The sequence below is a fragment of the Podarcis cretensis genome (genome assembly GCF_951804945.1).
Source record: "Podarcis cretensis genome assembly, chromosome: 15".
In the NCBI taxonomy this organism is placed as follows: Eukaryota; Metazoa; Chordata; class Lepidosauria; order Squamata; family Lacertidae; genus Podarcis; species Podarcis cretensis.
Genome location: NC_137185.1, coordinates 32,486,850 through 32,511,796, shown reverse-complemented (window position 1 = coordinate 32,511,796; position 24,947 = coordinate 32,486,850). Strand labels below are relative to the sequence as shown.

Below are 24,947 nucleotides of genomic sequence, written 5' to 3'. Positions count from 1 at the left end.
TGGAGGACAGACTGGGCCTTCTTTCTCTGGCTAACGTAAAAGAACAACAACCAGAAGTAACAATTTCTATAGCTACTAATGCTACCAAATTTGCAGGTGCATTTACCGCAAGGTGATTTGCAGTTTACAACAAGGACCTAGAATATTAGAGAAGGAGAAAAGAAATCAGGGGATCCAGCTGCATTGCCTGAGAGTGGGTTTGGGGAGGGGGTGTTAACACAGTGACTCGCTGCAGCTGCCTGGTGCTTGTCTAAGTTCCAGGTTCCAATAATTTTTTATAGAGGAACTGGCAATGGCACAAGCAGGGGTCAGCGGTAGTGGGACCCTGGCACTTTCATCAGTATAACATGTGCCAATGCCTGGCCTGATTGGCATGCAGTTTTTCTTCCCAGAACCAGTTAAATTACAAGAGGTAGATAGGGAATTATAGAATTGTAGAGTTGGTTGGGACGCAGGTGGCGCTGTGGGTTAAAGCCTCAGCGCCTAGGGCTTGCCGATCGAAAGGTCGGCGGTTCGAATCCCTGCGGCGGGGTGCGCTCCCGCTGCTCGGTCCCAGCGCCTGCCAACCTAGCAGTTCGAAAGCACCTCCGGGTGCAAGTAGATAAATAGGGACCGCTTACCAGCGGGAAGGTAAACGGCGTTTCCGTGTGCGGCTCTGGCTCTGGCCAGAGCAGCGATGTCACGCTGGCCACGTGACCCGGAAGTGTCTCCGGACAGCGCTGGCCCCTGGCCTCTTAAGTGAGATGGGCGCACAACCCCAGAGTCTGTCAAGACTGGCCCGTACGGGCAGGGGTACCTTTACCTTTACCTTTTAGAGTTGGATGGGGTCACAAGAGTCATCTAGTCCAATCCCCTGCAATGCAAGACTCCTTTGCTCAACATATATCTGAAGGAGCGTCTCCACCCCCATTGCTCAGCCTAGACACTGAGGTCCAGTGCCGAGGGCCTTCTGTTGGTTCCCTCCCTGTGAGAAGTGAGGTTACAAGGAACCAGGCAGAGGGCCTTCTCGGTGGTGGCACCCGTCCTGTGGAACGCCCTCCCACCAGATGTCAAAGAGAACAACAACTACCAGACTTTTAGAAGACATCTGAAGGCAGCCCTGTTTAGGGAAGCTTTTAATGTTTGCTGCATTACTGTATTTTAATATTTTGTTGGAAGCCACCCAGAGTGGCTGGGGAGGCCTGGCCAGATGGGCGGGGTATAAATAATAAATTATTGGGTATAAATAATAAATTATTATTACTACTACTACTACTACGCAAGACCCTGAGATTAAGAATCTCATGCTCTTACAAACCAAACCACTCTACCCACAAGGAACCTTGTTCATTGTAACATGGACCAAATACGCCTTCCTTTCAAGAGCAGTGTCTTCTTTGCATGAGTATAGTTGTTTTCCTTTCAGATAATTTGCCCTCTGTGCTGCGCAAACACCATCCATTTGAAGCCCATTTAAGGTGGTGTTTTTCCCACCTCAAGTCTTCTGAAAACTGTACCTTTATGAGGGGTAAACTACAGTTCCCAGGATTCTCCCCCCCCTTTTTTTTTGAAGGGGGGGGCACCCTTTGAATGTACAGTGTGTACACAGCCACAGAGTCATTTTTAACAGAACTGGGAGAAAACCTTCTGGAAAATTCTGTAACCGTAGACAAGAAAAAGACCAGATTCCAAGAGCTGTTCTGACTTGGCGTCTGTTCAGCGGGGGCCCTGGTGCTTACACTGGGACAGAGGAAATTCAGCCAGGCCAGTTTCTAGCCAGAGGGAAGGCTACCTCACTCCCCCTTCTTAAATACACGAGTCTCATGTTTTGGGTCTCTTCTCCCCCCACCCAACCACCATTTGCCTCATTAGTCCTGGTCATGGGGTATGTTATGCACATGACATAATTGCCAGATGGAGCAGACTTTTTTGCGAAAAGAAACATGGGACAGACTGGGCCTTTTCTCTCTGGCTAACTTAGAGGGTTGCATTTAAAAACAAAACTGTGTAGATATGTGGATTTGGGCACTCAGCTGCTGCTCAGAAGGGACAGTTCCTTGTTTCAACCTTTGGGATATATATATGTGTGTGTGTGTGTGGTGTTTCCTTTCTTTTTCCTCCCTCCAGAAACCACATTTGTGGGTTACAGACATTAAAAAAGCAAAATCTGTAGGCTGTGCATGAACCAAGTAACTTGTTTTGGGCTAAAGGTGTTAAACAGGTTTAACAGATCCAGAAACCACAGCGTGTTTTCCATTCCCACCCCCACATTGTGTCTGACGGATGCACCCAAGTTAAAGATCTGCACAGGGGCACCAACTTGCCACCCACATGGAGGGGCACATCATGTAACACATCATGTGATATGTCCCGCCCCTGCCTAGCACATCAGTACTTAAGTGCCTGGCCAGGACACACATGTGTCCCGCCACTGCAATGCTGGTGTTATGCACCGGGTGGGGAATGGGGAGCACAGAGTTTGGCCTCCTTCTTCCCACAGAGCATTGGGTAAGGAGAAGGAGGCAGAGCAGGGTCACAACCCCCTCCTTGAATTTTTTTGGGGGGCTGAAGACCCCCTCAGCCCCCACTGCCTGACACGCCAGGTTCTGCACATACAGATTTGGCACTTTCTTTTTATCTGGACAGTAGAAGAAGAAAATAACAGGCAGCCATGTTAGTCCATACAGGAAATCCCTTCAAAACGTGAAGTTGGGCAATATCGTCATTAGGACAAAATGTGCACAAGCTTTAGCATCCTTCAGAACACTTCATCAGGATGCAGGTGGCAGAGGGGTAACTGGGGAAAATAGAAAAAATTAGTCTGGATGTTGGCATCTTGAGGTCTGGAGTGAAGTTCTCTGCCTTTAACTGGTGCGCAGAAAGGCCAAAAGTCAGCTCATGCAATTTTCCTCATCATGAAGATGAAACTTTGGAAAAAGCTGCTCCTGTTGAATTCCTGCCTCCTGTGCAGTTGGTAAAGTGCAGAGCCCCATGATATTCAGACCCACCCACCCCTTGAGAAATGCCACTGGCCCTACTGGAAGTCTTTTTGCTTTCCTTGAGGTTTCTTCCAGAGGTTTCTCCTAAGCAGACGGTGCTGGGGCGACATTCCTGTCTTTCACTGCCTGCCCACACCGCCAGCTTTTGCAGCTTCTTCTTCAGGCTTCAAAAGTTGGGTGGGGACTTTCAGTGGTTTGGGGTGGGGTTACTGAAGTTATTTCTTCTTCCCTTGGAATTCCTTAGACGTCAGTCCAGGTTAACCCCAGATCTCCCTTTTGGAAAAGTCCAATGGTAGCCCTAGGTTTCCTCTCAGGAATAAATGACGACGCAGAACCCACTCATGTTGTTTAATACCTTCACCAGGGATAGGAAATCTGCAGTCCCCCAGATAGGGCAACAGGTTTTCCACCACAGCTTTAAGGTGAGCTTTGTCTGACCTGACTAGATGGATTTGCTTCAGTTTTTCCTCCACCTGCATCCTAGCCGTTTCCCCATCTATTCCATTGCTTCCTAGAAACTTGGTAGGACACCCCCCCCAAAAAAAAAAAGTTTGAACAAGCTTTCTCTAGAGGGAGACGGTGCTTAGGAGTGTTTGTGTCTCCAGCCTCAATCATCTCAAAAAGTGGCCAGGTTATCAGTACGAGAGGGATTTGGTTGCATTGCATGGTAAAGGTAAAGGACCCCTGACAGTTAGGTTCAGTTGCAGACGACTCTGGGGTTGCGGCGCTCATCTCACTTTACTGGCCGAGGGAGCTGGCATTTGTCCACAGACAGCTATCAGGTCATGTGGCCAGCATGACTAAGCCACTTCTGGCGAGCAGCGCACGGAAACACCATTTGCCTTCCCGCCGAAGCAGTACCTATTTATCTACTTGCACTTTGATGTGCTTTCGAACTGCTAGGCTGGCAGAAGCAGGGACTGAGCAATGGGAGCTTACCCGATCACGGGGATTCGAACCGCCGACCATCTGATCGTCAAGCCCTAGGCTCTGTGGTTTAACCCACAGTGCCACCCGCGTCCCTGCACTGCATGGTAGACTAATGAAAATGCGAGCCATTTGATGAGGATGGAATAAATGATCATGTAACTCAGAACTTGTAGGCAGAGCAGAATAAAATGGCTTCAGTCTATTTTCTTAACTGTAAAACATGGCAACACAAAGAATTTTTATGGTTTTCACTTTTAGCATAACTTTAGGAATGTTATGAATCCAAATATTAGAATACCTGATCTGGCTTTTTTTGCCTTGCTTCCAGGAGGCAGGAACTACGAGGTCAAGGAAGGGAGCAAAAACCTAGACTTTTTCAGACCCTGGCAGGTGTGCATTCCCTCGATGCCTCGATGCTAGAGGGAGCCAAAGCTTTTAACTCATAATTAGCAGGCCAAGCATAACTTTAAACAGCCGGGGCCAGGTGTGGCTAATGGCATCAGAATGTGAAACCAGGGGGGTTATCTACACTTGCACAGAACCAGTTCATGCCCCCATTGCTAATGTAATAGGTTGTTGAACTTGAGCTAATGGTGGACCCAAGAGCTTTCTGGAATGATGAGTCAGGATGCAGAATCAGTGATGACACAGAGAGGGATCTACAGTACATGTTGTTTTTTCCACCCAGCATGAACAAAATGCACAGGCAAGATGCACATGTAGATGTGAGAATCCTGACAGAAACAGAAATGAGAGCAGAAATTGCTGGTGTTCTCTTACTCATCCCATGTCTGCAATGGAATCAATCTAGTGAGTACAAATGGGGTTTGCTACAGTTGTTGTTCTCAGTCTGCAAATGATACTTACTTGATGTCTGTTCCTGCTTATGTGCTATGTTTCCTTTGTTTACCATTGAACAGCATAAAAAGGTGAAGGTAAAGAACCCCTGACAGTTAAGTCCAGTCACAAATTACTCTGGGGTTGCGGTGCTCATCTGGCTTTACAGGCCGAGGGAGTCAGTGTTTGTCCACAGACAGTTTTTCCGGGTCATGTGGCCAGCATGACTAAGCCGCTTCTGGCTCAATGGAGCACTGAAATCAGTGCAGCACAGGGAAACACAGTTTACCTTCCCGCCGGAGCAGTACCTATTTATCTACTTGCACTTTTGGCGTGCTTTTGAACTGCTAGGTTGGCAGGAGCAGAGACCGAGCAATGGGCACTCACCCCGTCGCTGGGATTTGAACCGCCGGCCTTCTGATCGGCAAGCCCAAGAGGCTCAGTGGTTTAGAATAATGCAATTAATTACATAATTTAATTATGTGAAATTCCACACACCGTGTATCCAGAAGTGCCCTATGCAGACATACTGCGAAGGGCACACAAACAGCAACTGGATGAAAAGCAGTTAGATGGACGAAGATCTTTTGACTTCTATCTCTACCTCATACAAGCATGTTTGTGTGCACACCAGTTCCTTTTGCCCTGCCCTCTCCATCAGAGGAGAATCATTGCCACGCTGTCCATCTCTCCCTCGCCATTCTACTACGATGAGCCTAGGCTCAGCCTGCTAAAAGCTGGTTGGAATTGCAGCTCTGTAAAGGGAATAGAAACTACAGCTCCCATAATACTTTGGGGAAAACAACATGCTTTCACATTTCTCTACATCACACCTAGTTTTGCTCTCAGGTCTTTTTTTTTTTTAAAAAAAAAAAAAAAAAACACCCTCTCTGCTTTGGTTGATGGGAGTTCCTCTGGTCTGATTGCTTCTTCTCCCCTTGGGGGCTTTTGTTCCACTTTTCTATTTCTATTTTTATTTTGGCAAGGAAAATGGACACAGAAGTTGTTATGTACTGAGTTGAATAGGATCCAAATGCAGCAGTCTGACTGGTCCTAGAACAATGCAGCAGTATGTTTGGTCCGCAGGAGCCACCCAATCCAGCTCCAGGTGGAAGTGAATCCGCAACTTGATTGGCCTACAGGAGAATCCAGGAATTAGCCAATCAAGTGCGGCCCATTGTGTAAATAATGTATATAAAGCAGATATTTTGGGGAAACATTCATTCCTCGCTACTATGAGCTGAATAAAGAGCATGAAATCCACACTCGACTCTGAATATATTTCAGAAGTTTAACCTTAATGAAATCACTTGAGCAACCCACTTTTATCCCCAAAGTGAATTTAGCCCTTTGACAACAATGTTGGTCTGAGAATGGATTATACAGCTGAGGTGTGTGGTGAGGATGCAGTTATGGAAGCCTTTGAACAAATGTGAGAAAAACTGAACCCACCTCCTCGGTCTCGCTTCGCAACTTCGTTGAAGGCCTCGTCATCCCACATCTGGGCCTTGGCAAGCAGAGAACAAATGATTTAATTTTTAAAAAGGTTGTTTTAAATGAGTGCATGAATCAATTTCCCTATCTGGGGGTCAGCTTGTATTTCCGAGAACCTGTTGGGCTTCCCTTTAGAGACACAAAATGATGTTTTCCATTTACTGCTCTCAATGGTTCCTGCTATCAGTGAAAAAAAGAGAAAGAAGAAAAGCAACAACAGCCAGGTCTCAAATGCTTTCCAAATTAAATACTTTCCAAATCAATCGGAGATGAGGAATAGCCCACAACAATGAGGTTAACAGCCTATGCTTGAAATCCACCCAAATGGATACAGGCTGTGCTGTTGTTTCTCTCCTCCTGGAAAGCATGGAGTCTTTTCCTGGTGACATAGCATGGAATCCTCCAATTTAACTCCTACATCCTTTTTTCGAAACAAAATAAAAAAATTCCTTCCAGTAGCACCTTAAAGACCAACTAAGTTAGTTCTTGGTATGAGCTGTCGTGTGCATGCACACACACGAAAGCTCATACCAAGAACTAACTTAGTTGGTCTTTAAGGTGCTACTGGAAGGAATTTTTTTATTTTGTTTTGACTATGGCAGACCAACACGGCTACCTATCTGTAACTGGAACTATGGTAGGCATCCTTTTTTCGGTTGCTTTTATGAGTGTTTGCTTCTCTCAGAGACTGTGGTGTGCTGGAGAGAGTGAGAACACAGGGCAGGGCAGCTCCAGGACCTTTCAGAGCAGAAGCAATGACTTAATCTGCTGGAACCTCAGGGCAATTGAAAGGCCTTGTTTGCTCTGGTAATCGGGTGAGGTGAGAATGAGGCTTTCAAGTTTGTTTGCGGCAGATAAGCATACAGAAAGTCAGAGAAGGGGGAATGGAATCAAACAGAGACAGGATACTTGTTTTCATTTTCTTTGATGGCATTCCTACTTCATGCTCGCAGCTTAGATTTGTTTGCAAGATAGTTTGCATTTCTAATTTGAAGCTAAAGGTTGAGTTTCAGCTGGCTGAAGGTCTTTTGTTAAACTTCAGTGTGTATTAAATCTATGCAGTCAGAATTGGGTATTTGATTGATTGATATTGAAATTGATATTATAATGTGTTATTGATACAATGACATGTACATTGGATTATTGTTATTGAAAACAAATATATATATATATATATATATATATATATATATATATATATATAAAAAGACGCCTGCTTCTTGGGAGAAGGGCAATGACAGGCCTAGACAGCATCTTGAGAAGTAGAGACATCACCTTGCCAACAAAGGTCCGTATAGTTAAAGCTATGGTTTTCCCAGTAGTGATGTATGGAAGTGAGAGCTGGACCATAAAGAAGGCTGATCGCCGAAGAATTGATGCTTTTGAATTATGGTGCTGGAGGAGACTCTTGAGAGTCCCATGGACTGCAAGAAGATCAAACCTCTCCATTCTGAAGGAAATCAGCCCTGAGTGCTCACTGGAAGGACAGATTGTGAAGCTGAGGCTCCAGTACTTTGGCCACCTCATGAGAAGAGAAGACTCCCTGGAGAAGACCCTGATGTTGGGAAAGATGGAGGGCACAAGGAGAAGGGGGCGACAGAGGACGAGATGGTTGGATAGTGTTTTCGAGGTTACCAGCATGAGTCTGACCAAGCTGCGGGGGGCAGTGGAGGACAGGAGTGCCTGGCGTTCTCTGGTCCATGGGGTCACGAAGAGTCGGACACGACTAAACGACTAAACAACAAACAACATATATATATATATATATATATATAAAGCATACACTACAAGTTCAGTCACACTTTCTCCCGAGAAACTATGCATAGGATTGTCATGATGTTGAATAATGTACGCATATGTGAGTTTTGTACAATAAACTACATTGTTTGTTTCAATTAATTTGCACAAGGGTGTATACTTTGCATGGCTATTGGGGATCCTACACTTCAAAATTCACCAGTACACCACAGCTCAGTGATCCTATTAATGTCAGGTTCCACCCCTTTGGGTGAAAGGCATGAACCTTTCAGAAAGAAATATATATATATATATATATATATATATATATATATATATATATATATATGTTGGTTTCAGCCTTTCTGAAGGGGCTTTTATGGTTTGGCTACGTGAGCATTCTTTTGTACCGGTCTGTGTCTGAACTCTGACGAAATGTGGTTTTGATTCCACCCCGTTCCAATTTGGAATGAGTTATATGCAGCAATACCCAATTTTTCTCCTGTCAAACAAGTCTGTTCTCCAGGCTATGAATCATATTTTCTGGCACTGATCCCTCAAGGTTCTTTCACTGTCCTCTTGTTATAGCCCCCAATTTCCTTCCCCATGCCCCTTCTCCTATTATTCCATTAACTCCAGAAAGAATGCACGACACTCACTTTGTATAAATTTTATATGATAAAGGATCCCTTGATGCCTAAAGCCAGAACTGATTGACAACAGAAGGGAAGCATGAGCCTGTGAATGATCCTGGGACCCTGCACTTAGATGCATAGTGTGTTGAGATCAACAAAAGGAGTATGTCATACTGTCCAACATGCCGCAGAGGACAAGCGTATTTCATGTCTGTGGACCCGTGTTAGTCATGCAACTCGTGCAACAACAGGGCCCCCCAAAATGCATGTCATTAGGGGGTGCTCTCATAGGAACCAGGTGACTCACACAAGAGCATGGCCCCCCAAAACGGGCATCTTTTGGGGCCACACTCTTGTGGGAGCAAAAATGGGGTATACCAGGATCCAATCAGAAGCCGAGATAGCTTCTGTAATTCTAGGATGTCTTGCTCAAAGTGGGATGGTTGACAGATATGGTTTGTTCTGACAAAATGAGCATAGCATTGGGGTGCTAGCCAGAGATCCAAGTCCCTTTCCATGCCCCCCAACACACACACACACACACACACACACACACACAGAGAGAGAGAGAGAGAGAGTGGTTTTCTGGATTTTGCCAGAACCGTTAAGCACTTCTTGCAAAACACCACATAACAGAATACTGCTTAATGTTTATAACAATAAGCTCTACAACCACCCTATATTGTAAACTGTTATTATTATCCTCGAACACAGATGGCGGTGGCTCGATGTTGAGGGTTCCTTGCTGAAGGCCATCCATTGAGCTAATGGCTTAACAGGAAATGAAGACCTCATTGCTTCCCCCCAAACTGACCTAACTCCAAGCAGTACACATTAGACAATTTTAGACTCTGGACTTGATAGACTTACCAGGGAGTTGGGCTGCTTTTTAAACGATAGTATGTATTATTGCACTCACCTAAAAATGTGGTAACGGGACGCAGGTGGCGCTGTGGGTTAAAGCCTCAGCACCTAGGACTTGCCGATCAAAAGGTCGGCGGTTCGAATCCCTGCGGCGGGGTGCGCTCCCGCTGCTCGGTCCCAGCGCCTGCCAACCTAGCAGTTCGAAAGCACCTCCGGGTGCAAGTAGATAAATAGGGACCGCTTACCAGCGGGAAGGTAAACGGCGTTTCCGTGTGCGGCTCTGGCTCGCCAGAGCAGCGATGTCACGCTGGCCACGTGACCCGGAAGTGTCTCCAGACAGCGCTGGCCCCTGGCCTCTTAAGTGAGATGGGCGCACAACCCCAGAGTCTGTCAAGACTGGCCCGTACGGGCAGGGGTACCTTTACCTTTACCTTTAAAAATGTGGTAAGCCAGCTCTGCTGCTGCATTTGGGGGTCTTTCTGTTCATTCTGCTGAGTTGGATGTCTGCCCCAAAGTTCTGTTCTGGTAGCACTATAGGTCTTCCCACTGTGATATCCTAGGGTGACATGGATCAATTTCCCCTTTACCAAGGTAGAAAAGTTCATTGGTAACAGTGTTTGACTGTAAAACCACTCTGGAAATTATGGTTCTGTGGAGGAATAGGGGCCTCCAAACACTCCCAGAACATTTAACAACAGTTCTCAGGATTCATTGGAGAAAACCATGAATGTTTAAAATGGTATGACACCACTTGAAATGATTAGCAATTTCAACATAGCAATATATCAAAATGTATCATATTCATTATTTTTCCTTCCCCCCTCCCCCTGAGACTTCCCTCAGCTCCTCTCTGATTTCTCAGCACATGTTATTCTCTGCATATTATGAAATTATATTGATCCTTATATTACCTATCTACCATGTTATCAATCAATAAATTTGTGTATGTTTATTCAAAACCTGCCAACGAATCCAATTCATTTTGTTGTCTTTTTAAGTACCTCGTAAAAAGTTTCCATTCTTCTTTAAAGTCACAGTTGTCCTTATCTCACAGTTTGTATGTCAGTTTAGCCAATTCTGCATAGTTCATCAATTTCTTTTGCCACTGTTCCTTTATTGGGGTTTCCTCATTCTTCCATCCTTGTGCGGGGTCATGGTTTTGTTTAACCCCCTTTGGCCACTGCAAAAGCTCACAGAACAGACCCTCCAAGTGCTCCTATTTTCCATGGACACTCCTGGATTTACAGAAGCTGTCCTGGTTTCTCATTTGATCCCAGAATGTCCTGCTTTTCCTTAGGATGCCCCTATTTTCAATGGAGAAATGCCGGAGGGCATGGAGTTATGCCAGCCCTGAGCCAAGGAGATAAGCAACTATACAACCTTGAGAAGACCTCTGAAGGCAGCCCTGTATAGGGATTTTAAAAAATGTTTAATGGGTGGATGTGAGGGATCGTGCTGAGAAGGGCTGCACTGAGGAAGAACGGTGGGAGCCACTCCCTCCTCTTGATCCTGAATCTTCCCGGGGCAGGAGGACAGTATAGATTTGCACAGTGGTTTACAGAGGGGCATCATAGAAGGCAGAAGCTGGGAAATACTGGATGGGGAACAGCTAGCAGAAGAAACACCAGAAGAGAGAGAGTTAACAGATTCACAGTCTCTGGATGATATCCACCCCCCCTCCCCGAAGTCATGGAGAATTCAGAAAGTGTAGGAACAGAAAGCACAGAGGGTACAAGCTCAGATTACAAGACCTGGAAGTGACGTAGATTAATAGGGATGGAGGGGGGAGTGACCTTAATTAGGAGCATTCTGGTTAGATGCTTTCTTTTGTCCTTCACTGTGTTTATCAAGGAAATAAACTGGTAAGAATTCCCTTTCATTTGATCTACTCATTTACGGCCATGGGGAAGGAAGCTGATTCCCCAAAGCCTGACAGTGGTGTATAAATAATAAAGTTGTTGTTGTTGTTGTTGTTGTTAAATAGGACGTCCCTATTTTCATCAGATAAATGTTGGAGGGCATGATAGATCCGAGATGAGGAACCTAAGGCCCTCCTGATATAGCTGTGCCACAACTTCCATCAGCACTGACCAAGAGCTATGCTGGCTGGGGCTGATGGGAGATGGAGTCCACCAACATCTAAAGCGCCAAAGGTTCTCCATCCCAGTCCTAGAAGAAAGGCCTGCTTTGCTTGAAACAAGAGGGGAAAGAAGAAAAGATAATTATGTCAGAGAACACACACACACACACTTTGGTTTCAAAGAGACAGAACTAAGGCTGCTTGACATTCTGATTATCCTCCAGCTCCCCTCACCCTCGGTTACTCTCCTGACCTCTGTAATTTAGATCAAAGTGATTTAGATCCAAGCCATCTTTGGGACAGTCACTCAGGGCTCCCAGGGGCCTTGTTGATGGATAAATGAAGCTAAATAAAGGTAAATAGCCCCAAACCGATGAGACATGACACAGGCATTGGGTCTGGAGAAGGAATTTCCCCTGAAGTCCAGGGAGAGGCTGGGATGAAATAACAGAGGGCCTGGATTTGATTTCTCCTTTTCCTAGATGCTCAAAAGGAAAGAGTCTCGCTGTTGACTAAGGATCGCTGCAGTTGTCAAAGCCTTTCCTCATGGGCTTGCCTGCCACAGGAGAGCCATCTCACTGCAGATGGCTCTGGGGGTGGTTGTAAACTCACTTCCAGGAACTGGCTAGGCCTCACCTTTGTCTCAGGAGAACAATCTATGGAGACCAGAACTCACTGAGCACTCGAATCTCCACCATGCATGGAAAGATCAGTCAGAATCTAGAGGGGGAAATCTGACACCCAGAAATCTGGAGGATTCCTGTTCCCCCACTATCCCATGACAATATGTATTTATATGCATGCTGTAACCCTTGTATGTGCATTTTTCTTACACATTGTTTAACTGGAGAATTGCATTGCAAAATTCAGAGAAGTGCAGTGTGGCGTTTGCCTCCTATGTGGGTCATAAGGAAAGGGTTAAAATGAGTGTGATGTGATTGGCCAGTGGAAACTGATAGGAGGAGTTAGAGTGAGAGTGGGTGTTGTGTGGAAGTCAGTCGAGAGTTGGGAGTTGGAGAAGGAAGAGGGAAGAATAGTCTGTGGGTTGGTCGAGTTGTGTTGTGAGAGAGTGAGAGGAATTGTTAGGTGGTGTCAGATAGTTAGTTGGGATAATCAGTTTGAAGTTGTTAGGAACGAATAGTTCAGTAAAGTAACTAAGATTAAGAAACTGCCAAAAATAATTAACTGAAACCATAAGCTTGTTCATACCTATAAAATAAACTTGATTATTTGTTAATGTTAACAACTGACTGGACTCCATGTGTACCCGTGAGAAACAGGTTGGTGGCAGCGAAGAAAGCAATTACAGTGGTGGCACAGGGTGAATAGACCGTCAAACGTCCGGGGACCCTGTGTGATCGCCACGTGCAGTTATTGAAGGATTATAGAATTGTAGAGTTGAAATGGGCCACAAGGACCACCTAGTTCAACCCCCTGCAATGCAGAAATCTTTTGCTCAATGTCAGGCTAAAACTCATGATCCTGAGGTTAAGAGTCTTATGCTCTGCCGCCGGAGCATACCTAAGGTGGGATGGCTGTATTTTGGTTCGCACATTGTTCCAGAAACTGCTATTAGATAAGTTTGCCTTTAAATGTGAACTGCACCTGATTTTACCCCAAGCCCTAGCAGCCACGACGACTAAATCCACATTACATTTGGTTCACTACAGAGGAGTTAACAAGAAAGGGCTGGAACCTTCATCTTTTCAGGACCCAAGCCAATCTTTTACTCCTGAGCTGAATGTTTCTTTGACAAGAAACAAGCTTACAAATTTGGTTGCTATGGGAGCAGAGGGCTGCCAGGTGTGCTTTCTCTCTGTCAAGAAGCTGGGCTCCATGCTTGCCCTCCAAAACCGGGCAGGGTCTCCCAGTACACACACACACACACACACACACACACACACACACACACACTTCAAAATTCTCTTTCCAGTTCCTCCTTGCAATGGGCTCCATTGCGGGTGTAACCATTTTGGAAGGGCATGTAACAGGCCTCCATGGGAAAAGATGGAGAAAGAGGGAGGTGTTGAGAATGTTCCCCTTTTTCCCCCAAACAACCTCAGATTTTGCCAAATGTAACTTCATCCATTGCAAAAGAAACATCTCAAGTCCTGTTTGGGAGTTGCTGCAGACTGGAAGTTCTGAGTGTGAGGAGCGGCATGGTATGAGGGTTGTGGGGTTGTTGTTTTTTTAAAGCTATGCCTCCATTGCTAGTGCAATCCATGAATTCAGTAGTGACTGTTTGCAGCATAGAACCCTCATGTAGCTGTGGACGCTTCAGCTTGATGTAGAACCCTGGAAAAATCAGGGTTCTCCATCCTGCCAAGGAGCCTACAGAGAAAGAAGCAGGCTCCCCACTGGAGACACTCACCCTTGAACTTGCAGAGGGTGGAAGGAATGTTCCTGCCCTCTCCTTGACACACGCATGTGAATTTTTCCAGTTTGCAGTAATGGCTGAATAAGACTTCATTTGAAGACAAAAAGCAGGTTATAAATGAGCCAACCAAGATAAGAAGGAGCAAGGAGCACACACCTGCATACCATTTATCACAATAAATGCCACAAACCAAGCTTTGAGTTACCTACTTGCTAGCTTGCCCCCTCCTTCATTAAGGGATCTCCTCTTCCCGCTACATTTCTCTGGTATTGAAATAGAGATACCTTCATGCAGAAAGGGATATTGCTAGCCAGTGGAGAAACACAGAGTTGTATCCAACTAACTTGTACACAAATGAGACCCATTGGAATTAGTGGATCTAAGTTGGCCATGCTTTTTAATTTCTGTTTCTGTTTGCTAAACTATTTTGAGGATGGGAATCTAAGATTTTGAGATTGCTTGTAAGTATCTCAAAAATCCAGCTGTCTTCTCCTCTGAATATTTTAATTTTGCACTGCTAATCTGTGAGGCAGCTTTCCCCTGAGAAGAGACACAAAACTGTTATGGTTTTGCTTTTCTTCAGTTTATAAATGGGTGTGTGTGAAGGGGAGTATGATCTAAGCACATAAAATCGTGACTGATTTCGGAAAGAGGATGTGGAAATTATTGATGCGCGTAGTAAAATAATACGAAGACAACTCCTGATGATATTGACACAGGGGTAGCCAAAGGTTTTGCCTCCAGATTTTGCTGAACAACAACTCCCATCTTTCTTTGCTGTTGCCTATATTGACGTGGGGCCAATGAGCATTGTAAACCACAACATCTGGAGGGTACCACAACGGCTCACCCTGCCTTAAGATAGGCCAAGTTAAAAAATGATCGAAAGGATATTTTCCCCAAGTTAAACTCTCATTCAAGTTCTTAATGTTGGAGAGGATGTCGACAGCTAAGTTCATATTTCCATATGTGGCGGGCATGCAAATCAGTACTATCCTTTTGGAAAATGGTAGTCAGAAAAGGTTTTTCAATGATGGGACAGGTGATACAACCTGATCCAATGGCTACATGAATTTACTGTTTAAGGACCTGCTAATCTTTTTCATGTTTGCAGCTAGAAATATTGGAATATTGGAACACAGCTACAAACTTAACTCTAGGCGTATGGTGGGAGGGGCTATGGAACACAGCATCTTAGAGCACTAAGGAACACAAAGATCAAAGATAATTTTGAAACTGTTCGGTACATGTTTATCCTTGGCAGATGTTGATAAGTGCATCAGCTATAGGGTGGCACTATTTGCAGTATTGGCAATAAAGATAAGGGCAACATTTCTGAATAGTGCAAGTGCCAAACTGTAGGGATGATGACTAGAAAGAACGTTCCTAAATTTTGGACATTGTAGATTAGTCTTGGTCCGGTGCATGCAATGTCTTTGGTTTTGTAGCTGTGTGATTTGTGCTCATACTGTATTGTGATGGCCATTGGCTATAAACAATAAAAATTATTGATGATATATGTTTATTCAGTACACTGGAAAGGACACTGTTGTCTCCTCACCACCCAGCTACCCACGGCTCACTCTGGGTTATCATCAGAAGTATTTTCAGAAACTTCCAAAGGTGCCCAGGGAGCCACCATAATCCCCAGCAACCCTTAACAAGCTACAGTGCCAAGAATTCTTTGAGGGAGAGAGCATGCTTTGAATGTGCTTTAAAGGGATAGCGATTATGCAGCCTAAGTTTCTGAATTCTGTCTTTCAGGATTATGCAAGTTGCAGTAAGAAATCTAAAAAAGCAGAGGCTCTAACTAATGATCTTTTCTCCCCCCACCCCCCAAAAAAAATCAACTTCAATGTCGCAATTACATGAGATGAGAAAGCAATAATAAAGCATCAATTCGAAACTCCCTAACAGTTTAGATATGGGAACATGCTACGAGGGTCGGCCTTTCCATGGGTAGGGAGGGCAGATAGCCTTTTTGGTATCAGAGTTGGCTCACCAGCAATCACATTCTTTTAAAAAAAGAACTCCCATCTATCCTGGGTGGGCCACAGAAACCCAAGGCATTTGTCTTTGTAGTTTCACAACATCCTGAGCTGCCAAAAAGCTGTCCTTGAATTCAACTGCTCAGAGGTCAGAATGCCCCATTCCACCTGGAGATAATGGCATGCTCTCTTTGAAGAACTTGGAGATCTTTTGAGCAAAATGTTTTGGTTTAGGCAGGGTTAGAATCTCACCAAGTTTTCATGGCCACACCTATAGTTTTATGAGCTGGCAATTCAAAGTGACCAAAAGACCTGCTTTTCAGGCTATGGCTCTTATTGCATACGATTCCTTTGCATATGCAACTGTACACATAATGAGGTACAACACTCATCTTGAAAATGCATGGGCTCTTGTGTGTTTATTATAGTGGGAGTGAATCCACAAGAACGCTGCTTGTAGGATTTATTTATTTTTTGAACCAGAGTTACATATGCCAAAGCCAAAGTCTGCCACCTGCTGACCAGCAAGCCACAGTGTCAAACTGTTTTGATTCCTTATACAGTATGCAGACTCCTACATCTTTCCTCTAGTCAAGCCTGAAGTTGGATAATGACTAGAAAACCGCACGAAAGCGATACAAATAATATTTACCGTTGTGGTCTGATACCATAAATGTTGAATTTTTACAAGCTTCTCCTTTTGCACAGGAGGTAATAAAAATCTCATGGGTTTTAAGTCAGAAAAACACGTGATAGGAATTTTGAGCACTATATAATGTTCATGTTCAAAGCTGCAGAGAGATGATACTCAGTTTATTGCAAACAATAAAGGGATGGTAAGATTCTGGGCAGGGTAAAGATGCTGCTCTCCATCACTGTTTTGCCCCTAGAAGTTAGTAATCACACCCTAGAAGTTACTTGGGCGCCATTGCCACCCCATTGATCAAAATCATGCATGCAGGTTTTCAAAACGTTACTGTGGTTTGTTAAATTGTTATGTGTTAGTTGTGTGCAGCATGAGTCTGGTTCATCCACAAGATCACACTCAAGAGGCTTCTCAGATCCAGATGGCATTGGAAGATACTGAGCATATGGAACAAGCTTCAGGCGAAGGTTTGAGGTAGAAATATCCTTGGTCACCTGAGTGGATGATTTGTGAAAGCATAACTCCATTAGTTCCCCCTGGAACTGGTGGCTTTCTGTACCACTGACCACAGTATCCTTCTGGGGCATCTGTCTGGGTCAGGTTTAAGGGGTAGGATAGTGTGATGTGCCCCCCTATTCCTGGAGGAATGATTCCAGAAAGTGTTGCAATTATTCATTTATTTGTGTTATTCAAAAGATATTAGCCAGCTAGAAAGCTAGCTAGGTTATCACATTGAGGTGATTTTCATTAGCATTGTTTCATTGGTTATAGAAGAAGAAGAAGAAGAAGAAGAAGAAGAAGAAGAAGAAGAAGAAGAAGAAGAAGAAGAAGAAGAAGAGTTTGGATTTGATATCCCGCCTTTCACTCCCTTTAAGGAGTCTCAAAGCGGCTAACATTCTCCTTTCCCTTCCTCCCCCACAACCAACACTCTGTGAGGTGAGTGGGGCTGAGAGACTTCAAGAAGTGTGACTGGCCCAAGGTCACCCAGCAGCTGCATGTGGAGGAGCGGAGACGCGAACCCGGTTCCCCAGATTAGGAGACTACCACTCTTAACCACTACACCACACTGGCTCTCTTATAGGAATTATGAGGTCTCAAACATAGAATTGATGTTGATAATTGCACAGGGTAAACACACATACTTAGGTATATAAACCAGATGTTTAAAATAGTACAGGAGAGCAATCCAAAAGTCATATTGGCTCTCCTAAAGACTCTAAATATTTACTCTGCCTCCTTAATCCCCCTTTGCCTGAGAACAAGTAGGCAGATAGCAATCAGGGGGAGTTCCTGAAGGGATTCCTCCCCTATATCTATTAACCTCCTTTGTATTAATTGTCATTGTTTGCCCAAATGCTCTGCATTGAGGGATGTCTGACAAGCATCCTGATTGTCTTATCAAATGCTAATGTTGTGTGTAAACTGTGTCTGCAACAATGTAAAACTTGCTAAATCCTGAGGAATATCACACCTTGGCCTGCCTGAGCCACAGTAACCCCACCTTATGTGTGATATAATTTCTGACTGTTTGTAGAGGGGGTGTCCTCCTTCCCCATGCTGAAATGCAAACCCTTAAAAGAGATGTTTCTTCTTGGTTCTGGGTCTCTCTTGCTTCATAGCTAGGAGGGAGGGAACTCTGTTGCTTTCATGGCATCCTGCCTCCATCCAATCATCTCTGACTGATCGTGGACTTAGGGGACTCAGTCCCTTGGGGAGTTGGGCAGCAAAAGCCAACCACCCCTATTTTTCTATATCACACTGAAGTTGTAATGATTTTTAGAACCATTGATAGCTTCCTTGAGAGGACTTTAAAAAAAACCTCTCTCCCTCCACTTCCCCATCTTCACATCTCATCCCTTTTTGCTCCTCTCACTGACTCTCCAGCTGGGTACCCAAAGCTTCAAGTTCCATCCTCCCCAACATTCCAGTCTCCTTAGTAACGCTTTGCTCTACACACCGTCTTGACCTCTCCCTTCCTTCACTCCATTCGGATGCATCTCCCAGGTAGGCACAGTTTTATTTTGTTTGGTTGTTAAAGCACTGAAACATTGAAATGCTATTAATGGATTTTAACTTCCAGCTAGCGAAGCTATCACTTGGCTTTAACATGTTAAAAGGGAATTCTGGTGAGTATCCTACACTGGGGGATCAGTGGTATCTAAATTTTGATAGAGGAAATAACTAAGAAGCTTGCATTGGCTGCCCATATGCTACCAGGCCAGGTTCGAAGTTCTTACATTAATTTACAAGGCCTCTTTCTCCTCTATAGCTTCATAACTCATTTCTTCTTCTTCAGCTACCAACACACCAACAAACTCTCCCGAATCTTCTCATCTCCATTGTAACAACTGTCTCAAACTCTGCACATTCCCTCCCTTGAGCCCCTTCCTAAAACATGGAGAGGCACGTTTTAAAGCATTGAACAGAATGCATTGCAATACCTTGCATGGATTTTAACTTCCAGCTGGTGGAGCTATTGCTTTACCAAACTCTGCCATAAGGAATGTTAAGGAGCGAAACTTCAGGTGCAAGTATCCAGCAACAATACAGTGGTACCTCCGGTTGCAGACAGGATCTGTTCTGAAAGTCCGGTCGGATCCTGAGGTTTCCATAACCTGAGGACCGCTTCTGCACATTGCGTGTATGGCGAAACCCAGTCTGATACCTCCGGGTTTGCCACTTTCATAATGTGAAGTTTATGTAACCAGAGGGTTATGTAACTGGAGGTACTACTGTAGTTGAGAAACAGCAGGGGGAATATCCAGGTACATAGCATCAAGCTCCTTAGAGGAAGGGGCGAATGCAAATGGGGAGGTTATTGGAGCCCTGTGAGGTCAGCCATATCCTCAGGCATTTTGGCACCTGAGGCAGATCAGAAATTAGGGCTGGATCTAGACATGTAAAAAAAGTGTTTCAGTTAAATGCACTGTAAACTTTGTATGAGAAACCGAGGTTGGCAAAAACGGGACGCCACAGCGCCATCTGGTGTCACAGTCTTAGAATGCATAAACAACGCATATAAAGCGCTTTTTCTTTGCCAGTGTAGCTGAGTCCTAGGACCTCTCTGGGAATTGTAGTTTGTTAAGGGGGCTTAAGAAAACAAGCAGTCACCCCACTACCCCATTTCATTTAGCGAACCTCGAAAAAAGTGCTATTGGGATAAAAGAGTTGGAGATAACATCCCTCTCTACAACCTATAAATGTACAAGGCAAACACATACATAAGTATATAAACCATGTGTCTGAAATAGTACAGGAGAACAATCCTGAAGCCATTTTGACTCTCCCAAATTGACCTCAAATATTTCTCTGCAAAGAGAAGGAAATAGGAAAAGCTTTCCAACTGTCTTTGGACTTTAGGGGCTCACACCTCCCTGTAAATACAGTCTGGCAAGTATCTGTTAAGCTGAGCACAGTATCAATATGCGTAAGAGATTCAGGAACTAAGTATTTACCATCTCAAAGGAATGGCCAGGCCACCCAGAAAAGGCAATCAGATAAGGCATTATCATGTATCCTGGCAGACAGGAGAGAAGCAACACACTCAAAGTTCTGCTGGGGACCACCTTTTTCTGTGATGTATGTATGGTGTTTTTTTGGGGGTGGTCTTGTGCTACAGGGGAGGCAATTCCAAAAGTCTATATAAGAGCTTGCACACCAAAGTTCTGGGTTTCTCTCCTCCTTCCCTGCGTGGGGTGAGTGGGGGAGTAGGCTTGCTAGCTGCTTTGCTTCTCAATATTCTCTAGTTGGCCTCTGTTATTTTCTCCTACCGATAGAGAACCTACATAAGGACTCTGTATAGAGGCTGTATAGAGGCTCTTGGATACCCCATAAGGGAAAAAGGAGCAGGTTTTTCTTATAACAAATCATATATGTATATATACACATACGTTTCCCCATTTGTCTTTCCTTTGCATATTCCTCCCTCTGCATTCTCCCCTCCCCCTTTTTTTCTTTCTTTCTGTAGGGTCCTCTATCTTGGCTATTTTATTATTATCAGTTTCGTTTCATTGCAACTTTTTCTATTGGTTTCCTCTCTCTCTCTCTCTCTCTGTGTGTGTGTGTGTGTGTGTTGGATTGAATTATGCTAGTGTCATTTCTAATGGATGGGGTAGGGTGGTTGAGTGTGTGGTCACAGCTGAGGAAATGTGTCATTCTTTTTGTTTGCTTTCAGCCTTTCATTGTTTGGGCAGGCACCCCCCTCTTGAAAAAGAGCAACAATGAGACAGCCTTAAGATGTCTGAAATAGATGACAATACAAAGGGTTTATTTTATAATTTAAAATAAATTTGGGGCAGTAGAAGAGCAAGAAACAAACAAATGCCCCACTGCATAAAAAGTCCCAACTCCACTCCAGGAGGAGAAAAGGACAGTGGGTTGAAAGGAGAGAGGAAGGGCTGCAACATTTGGGTCTTTTTAGTTTGGGGGGTAATGTGAGCAGAGGGGCACATGATAGTGATGTATACAAGTGTGAAAAGTGAATAGAGAGAAGTTTGCATCCCTCTCTCATAATACAGTGGTACCTGGGGTTACATACTGTCAGGGACTCAGCGGGAGCGCAGGGAGGAGAGGAGATGGAAAGCGAGGGGGAGCAATCCGAGGGCAGCGTAGGAGAATATGACAGCAGCCCGATAGATTCCATGAGCCTCTCCAGCGAATCGGAAGATTCACAGAAGGGGGCGCCGATGGGCAGGGCAAGGGGCGACCCAAGGGGGACACCCCAGAAGCAAGGGGCCAGCGGGGACTCCCAGAGCAGCAGTTGGAAATCAGGACCAGCTTCCCCACCAGAGCGTAGTGGGGGGGAGGAGTCCCAGGTGTCAGAGCCCACATATGCACCACCAGCGAGAGAAGATGAGTCAGGGTTGACCACGCCTCCATCGGAGAGCGAGTTAACGGTTAAGAGGAAAGTTGCAGGCTGGGCGCGCGCGCCAAGTTCAAAGGTACAGGCGAGCGGCACAGAAGGTAGCCCGGATAGGGAACCAGGTCCTAAAGCCCGCCGGAAGGAGGGGCAAGAATCGTCAGGGTCAGCGTCAGAGGAGTCCAGGAAGGATGAGACCCTAGCGGGCAGGAGGGCCCAGAGGAGAAAGGAACTTAGGAAGAGGTGGAGCAAAGCGAGAGTCTTAAACTGGTGTGGAGGGGGAGGAGACTCAGACGGGACTTCGCCGGTCTAAGGTCGGGACGTAGAGCTGCACGCTGCGGCTTTAAAATGGAGACTGAATCTCAATAAAGACTTTTGTACATAACTACAGCCTAGCGTTGGTCCTCTGTGAGCTGGGACCTGGAGGCAGCTCTGACACATACGCTTCAGGTTACAGACTCTGCTAACCCAGAAATATTACCTCGGGTTAAGAACTTGGCTTCAGGATGAGAACAGAAATCGTGCAGCAGCGGTGCGGCGGCAGTGGGTGGCCCCATTAGCTAAAGTGGTGCTTCAGGTTAAGAACAGTTTCAGGTTAAGAACGGACCTCCAAAACAAATTAAGTTCTTAACCCGAGGTACCACTGTACTCAAACTTGGGGCCATCCAATGAAGTCAAATATTGGAAGTTCCAAGAGAGAACCCCAAAATAAAATAAAAATCACCTTCACACAACGCTTATGGAATCCACTCCCAAAAGTTGTGTTGATGGGCGCCAACCTGGATGACTTTCAGCTTAGGGTTTTACACATTTATAGAGGGTGGCAACAAGCTATGATGGCTGTGTTCCATTTCTACCACCAGAGGCAGCAGGAGAGAGCTTTTATGTTCAGCTCCTCCTTTTGGGCTTCCCATAGGCATCTGGTCAGTCACTGTGAAAACAGGATGCTGGACTATGGTGGTTTTTTGGGCTCAGCCAGCAGGGCTCTTCTAGTTAACACACACACACACACACACCCCGGGTGGCTTTGGGATTCTCTGTTCCTCTGATATTTGTCTCTGCAGCTTCCTCGTGTGCCCTGAAGGAAAGGCAAAGAAGATGTACAAAACTCTGGCACTGAGCTACATAGTCGCAGTCTACCTAGCAAGCAGTCGTAAGCTATTATTATTACCATACTTTTCCATGTATAACATGCCCCTGTGTATAAGGTGCCCCCTATTTGGGGGAACTCCAATTTAAGAAAATGACCCAGAGTTGTGGAGCTTTTGGGGGACTGGCAGCAAACCACTAACCCGACGGTTGAAATTGCTGACAAACGCTCATGTCTGCAACAAGCACAAACGGCAGCAGGAAATAGCAAGCACAATTGCCACAGCGGCAGCCAATCCACAGCAGCCCTTGAAGAAGCAAGCAATCACACACCCACTTAATGCACCATCAGCCAATGCAAAGCAACTCTTGCCGCTGCCACCAATCACACACAAAATCGCCAATGACAACCTGCAGCTCGCAGCAGCAACCAATCACCCGTCACCCCTACCCACTACCCGTGTATAAGGCACCCCCGGGTTTTAAACCTTATTTTATAGTACAAAACCCTTGTCTGATACACTGAAAAATACGGTAGTCCTGATGGGGCATAGTTGTGACCAGGGCTGCAATCCTATGTGGACTTATTTCAGAGTGAATCCCAAAGAGTTCAGGGAGACTTTGTAAACACCCAGGCAACAGAGCTGGGATTGTTTCTTGAATATCATTACGTTAGGGTTACCTCCTTTCCCAGACACGTCCTCTTTTTCAGGATTAACATTTCCACCTGGGCGGATTTTTTAAATTTGGCAAAATGTCCCAGGGTTTTTGGTTGGGTTTTTTTTGTTTTGTTTTGTTTTGTTTACGGTAACCCAAGAAAATTTTTCTAGTGCATTAGACCCAGTTTATCCAACTCAATACATTGCAGCCATTCAGCAAATGATTTTTCCCCCTCCACAGAAGTACCTCGTGGTTATAGGCCTCTCATATGTCTTACCTGTGCCGACGTACAGCCAGATGGTAAATGTGCAAATAAATCAGGCAGTTGTATCACCAAAAAGAACGAGCTCTGCTACAACCGGATGGTCAGCTGGAGTAAGTATTAAAAGGGAAGGGATGGTGGGAAACTATGTACCGTATTTTCTTGGGAGAAAGGGGTAACCCAAGGGGCAGTGTTTGGGGTTGCTCTGAGGTTTTTGTGGGCACCAGAGGGCAAGCTCAAGGGTGCCCTTGAGCCTACAGGCACTACACTGATGACCTCTGATCTAAATCCAACATCATTCATACTCAGGATACTTAGGGCTATATCCAACTAACTTCTACTCCAGAGTAAACTCGCTGAAATTTAAAAGCTCCTTCCTTTCAATAGATTTACTCTGAGTATGGCTAGCATTGGATGCAATCCTATGGCTGCAATCCTAAGACTGGAAGGTGGACAGATGGACTGGAGGTGGTTGAACTTCCAGTCTAATGTCCTGGAGGGCTTAGTCCTTGGAATGGTTTGTTTGTTTGTTTAAAAATGGTCACAAGCAAATGTAGATTTCTTTTTAGAAAAAAATAAAAATTACATTGTGTTTGTTATTTCCTTTGATGTTCATAGACCCTCCAAGTGTCCCTATTTTCCAGGGACAGTCCTGGATTTACAAAAGCCATCCCTGTTTCTGATTTGATCCCGGAATGTCCCACTTTTCCTTAGGACATCCCTATTTTCATTGACAAAATCTTGGAGGGTGTAGAGTTATGCAATCCCTGAATCAAGGAGATAAGTAACTAACCGTTTAGAAGACATCTGAAGGCAGCCCTGAATAGTTTTATCATGCTATTGGAAGCCACCCAGAATGGCTGGGGCAACCTAGTCAGATGCACAGGGTATAAATTTTTTTAAAAATGATGTTGTTGTTGTTGAACAGGACATCCCTATTTTCATTAGAGAAATGTTGGAGGCTATGTGCTCAGGTCAGGGAGTGTTTGAGATATTTCCCTCAGAACTTTATTGGCCCTTGAAGCTCATTCTTTCTCAACTCATCATCACAGATTATGAAGTTCTGTTCGTGGACAGGGGCTGCACTTCCAAATGTAGACGACTACAAGAAAACTCAAACTATAGGAACTTTACCCTCTGCTGTGGCATGACCCCTAAGTGCAACAATGTCAACATCTGGGATGATTCCAAGTACAGCTAATAGAAGCTGGAGGGGTAACCTACCCATCCCTAATTCAGCACTTCTGTATATATGGAGAACGTGAACTCTTTGTCCAATAAACTCATCTTTGAGCAGACTCAAAAATGTTTGATCTTCCTAACCATGTTTTTTTTTTAATGTTTGATGTATTATAGTATTTTAATATTTTTTTTGAAGCCGCCCAAAGTGGCTGGGGAAGCCCAGCCAGATGGGTGTGGTATAAATAATAAATTATTATTATTATTATTATTATTATTATTATTATTATTATTATTATTTGCAAATAGTCTGGCAATTTTGGTCCCTCCTCA

The 24,947-nt window shown here is 44.8% G+C and overlaps 1 protein-coding gene across 1 annotated transcript; it reads left to right on the top strand.

Annotated features, from left to right (window-relative positions):
- The first annotated feature begins 2,413 nt into the window (after positions 1-2,413).
- ACRV1 (acrosomal vesicle protein 1) lies at positions 2,414-24,741 on the top strand. The gene is made up of 7 exons (XM_079955289.1): positions 2,414-2,487; positions 3,343-3,400; positions 4,597-4,718; positions 18,451-18,570; positions 22,489-22,577; positions 23,414-23,548; positions 24,488-24,741. Exons 3-7 carry the CDS (start codon positions 4,696-4,698, stop codon positions 24,634-24,636), a joined length of 516 nt encoding a protein of 171 aa, XP_079811415.1. The 5' UTR covers positions 2,414-2,487; positions 3,343-3,400; positions 4,597-4,695; the 3' UTR covers positions 24,637-24,741.
- The last annotated feature ends 206 nt before the right edge of the window (positions 24,742-24,947 follow it).

Coding starts and splice junctions, on each gene's coding strand:
- ACRV1 (XM_079955289.1), top strand. CDS start 4,696: ATGTCTGCAATGGAATCAATCTA. Junction 4,719..18,450: donor TCTGCAATGGAATCAATCTA/GTGAGTACAAAT, acceptor CTGACTCTCCAG/CTGGGTACCCAAAGCTTCAA. Junction 18,571..22,488: donor CATTCGGATGCATCTCCCAG/GTAGGCACAGTT, acceptor TTGTCTCTGCAG/CTTCCTCGTGTGCCCTGAAG.